At 38.9% G+C, this 8020-nt stretch overlaps 1 protein-coding gene across 9 annotated transcripts in view; it reads right to left on the bottom strand.

The window, feature by feature from the left end:
• Positions 1-1755: 1755 nt before the first annotated feature.
• Positions 1756-8020, bottom strand: part of FGD4 (FYVE, RhoGEF and PH domain containing 4) — a 188314-nt gene continuing 182049 nt past the window's right edge. For all 9 annotated transcript variants that reach the window (XM_036889359.2, XM_057491979.1, XM_036889366.2 and 6 more), the window contains one exon: positions 1756-7360. In XM_036889359.2, coding sequence (XP_036745254.2) covers positions 7091-7360 — 270 coding nt within the window. In that variant the 3' untranslated portion in view covers positions 1756-7090. The remainder of the gene's footprint in view (positions 7361-8020) is intronic.

Below are 8020 nucleotides of genomic sequence, written 5' to 3'. Positions count from 1 at the left end.
TGACCCAGGAATTGCACTCCTAGGAATTTACCCTAAGAATGCAGCAATCAAGTTTGAAAAAGACCAATGCACCCCTATGTTTATTGCAGCACTACTTAAAATAGCCAAGAATTGGAAGCAACCTAAATGTCCATCGACAGATGAATGGATAAAGAAGAAGTGGTACATATACACAATGGAATACTACTCAGCCATAAGAAAAGGGCAAATCCTACCATTTGCAGCAACATGGATGGAGCTGGAGGGTATTATGCTCAGTGAAACAAGCCAAGTGGAGAAAGAGAAATACCAAATGATTTCACTCATCTGTGGAGTATAAGAACAAAGGAAAAACTGAAGGAACAAAACAGCAGCAGAATCACAGAACTCAAGAATGGACTAACAGGTACCAAAGGGAAAGGGACTGGGGAGGATGGGTGGGTAGGGAGGGATAAGGGGGGGGAGAAGAAGTGGGGTATTAAGATTAGCATGCATGGGGGGGTGGGAGAAAGGGGAGGGCTGTACAACACAGAGAAGGCAAGTAGTGATTCTACAACATTTTGCTATGCTGATGGACAGTGACTGTAAAGGGGTTTATAGGGGGGACCTGGTATAGGGGAGAGCCTAGTAAACATAATATTCGTCATGTAAGTATAGATTAATGATAACAAAAAAAAATTAAAAATTATGTGCTGTATGTCTCTCATGGGGCAGACAATACACTAGAACATTGTCTCATTTAAGTCCCACAACTTTTCAAGAAAGCATTTGTGTCTCAAGTCACAAACAGCTGAGGGGCCGAGCCAAGGACTTCTAGCCAGTTGTCTACGACACAGTCCTTCCTGCTTCGAGCTTGTCCTGAAAGAACTGAAGAGCATCAACATTAACTGAGATCTCGTGAGAACCGTATCATCACAAACCTGCTAAATTTTATTAAAATAAAACCAGAATCTGTAGTTTAACAAGATCTGCAGGTTAGTCTTACGTTCCTTAGAAACTGAGAAATCCTCTTCACGGTGTTTCCACTCTGGTGTAAGGGGGACCCAAGCAGGTCATACTGATGAGCCGAGGGCAACATTTGAAGGAATTCTTCCGCTGATGCCAACTGCTTCCAAGTATCAGTTAGTTCCTTAGGTCCTACCAAAGGTAATAAACTTCTAAAAAGGATTATCTCTGGAAATATTTTGCTTATGAAATCATACTAAAAGTTGCTGAGGATTTCTTTTTGGGGTATCTTTTTATTGTTTAAATCAAAAGCCAAGGTAAAAACCCAATAAAGTGTTCCATGGACCACTATTTGTGTAGCGTTTCATGCTCCCCAAGGGTCCTTTTTTGGGGAATGATCACGAGAGTTTATTAGTGGGATTGAGGTAAACTGTCTATAGACACAAAACAGGAAATAGCAGGACTAAGACGCAAACACATTTTCTTTGACTTCCATTTGCACGTCTGTGTCACTGTGTAAGGCCGACCACTATAGGCGCGCCCCATAAAGTCGGGAGTAAGGCGGTCATTTCCCAGAACAGTGTGGTGCGCTATGACGGGTTCCTGGAGATCTAGCCTTGGGGTTTTCACAGGGAGAAGACCCCTTTCTCTTGGCTTCTGCCACACACTCTTGAACAACTTCCACAAGTTCTGGTGGAGATCAGAGACCAGAGGGGCAGCAGTCCCGGTCAGAGTAACTTTTTTCCTGAGCCAACCAAAATTTCTGACAGACAAAATCACTATAACCAAACATATATAATCCTAGTTTAAATAACATCTAAGTCTTTAGAATTCATTTAAGGATGTATTTATTTACAAGATACAAATGCATAACATTTAATAGGAATTAAAGTGCTTAATTTTACAGTTTCCAATTCTATGCCTTTGACCAAATATACATATGTTACACAATATATACACTATATGCAAAGTATTTTACATTCATATAGCTAGAAAAGAAAAATTACTTTTCGTGTATGCTTTTTCACATTTGAGTTAACTCGAAAATTCTGATAACACACCTTTTCAAACTGATCAGTCAACAATTCAAAAATCCAGATAACACTTACTCAAAATTATCAGTCAATTGTCACTCATAAAATGAAATGCTAGTTTGGTTTTTAAAAAATGTTTTATATTCAGACATGATTGCTAATGCGTGGAGGCCCTCCCCCAAAGTGATACATTCCAACACCCACATAATGTGTAATATATAATGCAATTCTGTTATAATGGTCCCCAGATACTCTATGACACTTCTTCCCAAACCTCTATATATCACTCTATGTATTTGGTTTCACTTAAAATATGCTACAGTTATACTTCTTGATTTAACTTCCCACTAAATCTATCAGAATGAATTTTAGGAAGGGGTATACCGTCACGTAACTCTCAGGGACCCAACATGTCACGAACTATCTTGAGAAGCCATGTGCTACTTCATCTCAAACCAGAAAAGACATTGCATTTTGCCAAATACTCAGTCCAAAACGTTAGAAGACCATGATTGACTTTTGAGGGTTTTAAAAAAAATCTCAGCAAACAGTGCAAAAAATGGCCCAACTGAATGAAAAAAAAAATTTTTTTTAAGCATCAAGGAAAAGGAAGGGATGACAAGACACCAATGGAATAACTGAGATGCCGAGGCAAAGGCCTGGTGCAACAGGTCCTACCGGTATTCAGTGATACAGATTTATATTTTAGAGTTCAAATTCCTTCTGCAATTTAAGGATTTTTCTCTTTACATTGCTCCAGCTCTGGTCTCCTTCTGTCCACCTCGCCTTTCTGCTCATTCTTGCCTGTTTCAGTCCCTAACCTTATCCCTCTTTACCGTGTCAGTGAAGGAAGCAAAGTTATAGCCTCGTGACAGTATGATCACGGGGCATACATCAGAATGAATGATACTAAAAATCCAAGTACACTTATATTAAAATAGTTAAAAAGACCAGTTTCTATTAAAAATTTCATTCCTGTGGAAAAACAGAATTGGAAATCAATAGTGTTTTTACATATATCTTACATTTTCTAAGTCTGGAGAATCTATCGTAGACAGCAATATGACAATAAAAAGCAATTTGTTCCTATTAAAATTGGATGAGAATGAGAAGTAACACGATCTACTCTGGATGTTGACCCAGTCCTAAGAACCGGTTAGCGCAGTTTCCCTATTAATACATTCTACAAGAATACAAAATTTGAGAATAAAAACATTAAGGCCCTCTTGCCTTTTAATTTTAGCTTATAAATATAATGTGCTTACTTTTAGACCCGCTAACACAAACATCATGTGATGCTGGGAATTTTAATTAATCTTCTATTATAGCATTATAGCAAGGGTACCTGCAGCAATGACAATAAAGACCTTTGTTCCCGAGATGTTTATTTGTCCCTATCAGTGCTCTTTGCTCCGGATATATCCAGTTCAGAAAATCATTATTACAGTTATCACAGACAATATGCTCAGAGTAAGAACTTAAGGCTTTGAATATAACCAGAAATGAGATCCAATATTTGAAGGGAAAACAAAACAAAATAAACCCTGTTTCCACAAAGTAGACGAGAGAAACAGAATCGTGAACTTGCAGACATATTTTTGTTATAAGGTTTCAGAAGGCATCAGCGGATCTTCAACAGCCCTGTAATACTGTGAAGTTTGTAGTTTTTATATACTTAGGGCTACAACAAGTATTTTTTAAAAAAATCCAAATGTACACCTATATATGGGAGCAGGGTACACTGAAAAGGTTGGTTCTTGCAAAAAGTTTGGTAATTTTTAAAAACGGGGTATTAAAAAAAATGGGTTTAGGTCACCCAGTGAAGATGAGTACACCAACCTGCATGCTGTGTTAAAGTTTGTGGAAAACTAAACGTAGCTTGGTAAGTAGTGCAGATGTGTTGGTTCACCATCCACACCCTTTTCAGAAGTAAAAATGCTTTTGATAGTTATTTGAATCCAAGGAATAATGCCTCCCTCCACCCCTACCTTCTCCACCTTATGCTCAGCATTCTGAATTACAGGATCACTTCTGGAGAGGTTAATTCTCTACATGCTTGTGGCTACAGGCATCCATATTAAAATTGTCAATATAAAAACATACCCTGAAGAGTTTTATTGCTTGCATACATGATGGCACTGTAGATGCCATTATTACAAAAGTGGCTGGTGGCATCCTTCATTGCTGAGTCCCACTTAAAACCTGGAGATTGGTCTGCACTACATTTTGTACTTAATATACCGAATGGCAGACTTCCAATGGAAGTGACATTTAAGTTTAAAAAATTGGAACGTTTTGTAATGAATAGCAACTTTTATCAAAGAAGTACTTTTTGAGTTTGGAGGAAGGGCACTTTAAAGATGACTTGGAAGCACCAAATTAGAAAAAGTAAAGAGAAAGACCCATATGGAAAGCCGGTTTGAGAAAGAAAGAAGGCAATCCATTAGTTTTTTAGGTTCAGTTTGTCATGACTGCTCAGATATCTCAGCAACTGGAAGACATAGCTAATTCTTGTGACCCATCACCCCTTGGGGCCTTCTGATTTAGTTGAGGGCTCACTAAACGATGAGGAGGTTCCTTTAACCTCCTCCAAGCATGAGCATTGGTGGTTCTTTGAGGGAAACAGGTAAGGCTGTTTCATTGCTTCCCTTTGTGTTTGTCTAAAGAACAAGGAGTGGAACGTGAAGATGGTTACTGGGTAACCAGAAATTCTCTCCTGGTGCAAATATTTCTGGTTTTTTTTGAAGATAATAAAAGTTAAAATCATGATACTATTTATTCTCGCTACCCAAATATTCTTTCAATAATCTAAATTAAATAACACTGGTAATGTCCTGAGCCAAAACTTGTGTCCACCCTAAGAGAAGAACTCAGTGGAAAGTGGAGTCTTCTAGTCTGAAAGAGTTTTCAGAAATAATCTGGCCCATAAACCTTCTACCTGGCCCTTCCATTCCCATTGTTCTGTCCACATGTACGAAAGTCATCTTCTCCTGATAACCGTTCTACATTCTTATTGCTCCTCTTTTCTTGAGGTTAAGAAAACCAGAGCATCATGTATGGCTACACTTAGCCTCCTACACAGCCATCCGTGCATGCACACACACGCGGTGCACACACCCAGCTAGCCACTCGGAAAGAGGAGCAACGTAAACATTTCTTCTAGTCTGTCTCTGATTTAATAGGGCCTAAGAAGCTTCCTTCATCTCTTTTTTGGCTCCAAGTATTTGGTTTAATGTTAATTTACGATCATGGCTGGTATTATTCCTTTCACAGAGGAAGACCTGGTGCCAGCCATAATTAGTATACCTGCTCCTTGGGGGTGGGGGAAAGGAGATTCCAAATATTTCTTCAACCAACAGGGCCTGATAAAGCATGACAGTCTCAAGTTCTGAGTGAATCCATTTTACACTGAAGGTGTAAACCTCAAAGGCAAAGGATCATTCTTGTGGATTTCTGGGAGACTGAAGTACTGAGAAATGATACTGTTTGAGGCATGACAGGGTACGTGGGGGAAAAAACCTCATCTGAGAGAAGGATTAAGTTAAACAGCCAACTTAATGTGGGATTTTAATCTCAACTACCAATACACTGAAAGGCAACCTTCATGCAAGAAATCGTATTTTTTCTATTGAAATCCCTCAGATGGTAAAGGGGAGAGAAGAGCTCAGAATCTCTTCAATCATCTTGTACCTTCCCCAAACCTGCCAGGAGAATACTGCTTTTCAGTACTGCATACCCTCCTCTTCTTTACTGAGGTGGTTTAAACAGTTGAGCATACACTTCTTTCAATATCTGCCAACTGCCTCAAACACAGGTCTCACATGTGATTTTGTTTCAGATCTAGCAAAGGAAAGGCCCACACAGTCATCTGAAGTGCTCATTATATATAGTCCTCATTTCGTCATACTCAACAGTCTTATGGAGAAATAAAATCTTACAATAAATGTAGTTTCCATATGTCCCAGTTCTGCATAAGGTCAGGTATTTCGTACAGTTCAGGTTTTGGTAGGAATTTTTATATGTGCTGATACTAACCGCTGCAACAATTATAGGATTGTGAAAGATAAAACAACCTGTATGAACTTTGATCATCTCATGTATCTCAGAATATGCATATTATTATCTCATAATAATCAAGACTGAAGCAATAATTAAACCCTCATCTTATATTTAAATAGGTTATTATTAGCACCTTCAAAAAGAGGCACTGTTTTAAATAGGCACAGAACAAAAAAATAGTACTTCAAAAATACTGTTGGAACTAATATATCCCATGCCACATAAATTCCTGCTTTTTCTTATTATAAAAATATCAATACCCTTAAGATGTCGATCAGTTAAACATAAATCACCAAAAACATTTCTTAAGTTTAGAACACTGTTCAGTCCCCAGATGAAACATGCTTTATATTTAAAAAATAAATTATAGAGACAAATAGGAACCTAGAGCTGAAGAGAAAAGCATGTATAGTATATATATATGTATATATATTTATATTTAATGCTATATACACATAATTGCTATATACTTAAGATATTTTATTCTTAGGAGTATTTCTACAAAAACAACTATTATCTTTTTTTTTAATAAGTCAAAAATTTGAACACCAACAATCTGCCCTTTATCTTTTGTTTTAAAGGAACACGTTTTTATGCAGCTTGAGTTTTACGAACTAAATTAAATAAGTTAATACAATAGCCTAAACTGTCCCTGTATTTTTTTTAATCATGCGTCTATTTTGGCAACATGGAGGTATATCTTTCAAACATTACAAGTTCTACATGTGACAGAGAAGACAGTAAAGGATTTCTTAAATGAAAGTGGGCTACCCTAACCTGATCATGACAGAATCAATTGTCACCACTATCTTCAAGACAGAAAGGACACCATCAAGGAAGAGCTCGTTACAAACTGCTCCATTTTTCACATTATTTCCAACTTTGAGTGGCAGGATGGCTCTGCGCATTCATTCCATAAGAGTACAGAAACATGGGGAAGTGGACCCCCAAAAGATGCATTTATGAGCCTGTATTTTTCAACATAAAGTGCTAAGAGATGAGTAAGGAGAGCTGGGAATGTCTTGAGCTGTAAATCTTGAGACTCCCCCCCACACTGTGGCTGGTCTTGGGGTTCACCATTCTGATTTTTTGGGTTCATACTTTTTTGGTTCAGAATGGTCATCCAAGGCGTCCGGGTGCTTGGCAGGGCCATCTGGCGTCTCACCTGTGACAGCTAAAAGGATGACTCTGAGCCACTTCTGTTTCAGCTCCTCACTGTCTGCGGCAAAGCTGTGCACAGACTTGGACTGGGTCAGTTTGAAGCTGTGGGGCAGGTCTGCGCTTCTCGGCATATCGTCCACAGTGTAGCCCAGGAGGGGGACGGTGGCCTGGGCTCTGACATCCTAAGGAAAAACATGGTGTGTAAGAGCGTGAGACTTACGGGCACGCTAGGCACGGCCCTTCACGATGGGGCTCCTTCTAAACCCTCTCCTGGCCCCGCTCCCCACAGACTCGCACAGTGAGCTCTCCATGGACAGAGATGGTCGCCCCACGCTTAGCACAGTGCCCAGACTGAGGCCCTGATAGTGCTGGATGAATGAATGAATGAATAAGAACTGACACCTCACTGAGCTAGGACTCACTGACCCTGCACCTCCTCTCTGTGAGGGAGGGAGTCCACCCAGCTCTTCATTCAGATGGAAAAGAGAACAAAATAATCGTCATGATTGTGTAAAACCAGCAAATGTTAATGATGATTCCATTACCAAATATGTTTTATTTGGTGATTCATTCTTTAATGCATCAATTTGTGGACAGGAAAAGTTATAGGAAAGAAGATAAAATAGAATAAAATACATATGTTGGCATTTTTAGTCTCTTTCCAAAATGAAGTTTTACTACCCCTTAATGTAGATATGGGCTAAAACAAAGCAGATACATTTAAAGTTTTATGTGTTTCCAGGTAACACACAGTTGGTTTAAGTGTTAAGCAAGCTCAATACAGTCCACAGTGCCTGGTGCTGCTCTGGTTAGAAGCTAAACCCGGCATTGCACGTCTGCGG

This window comes from Manis pentadactyla, chromosome 14 (assembly GCF_030020395.1).
Source record: "Manis pentadactyla isolate mManPen7 chromosome 14, mManPen7.hap1, whole genome shotgun sequence".
Lineage (NCBI taxonomy): Eukaryota > Metazoa > Chordata > Mammalia > Pholidota > Manidae > Manis > Manis pentadactyla.
This window is presented reverse-complemented; position numbering and strand designations above follow the sequence as displayed.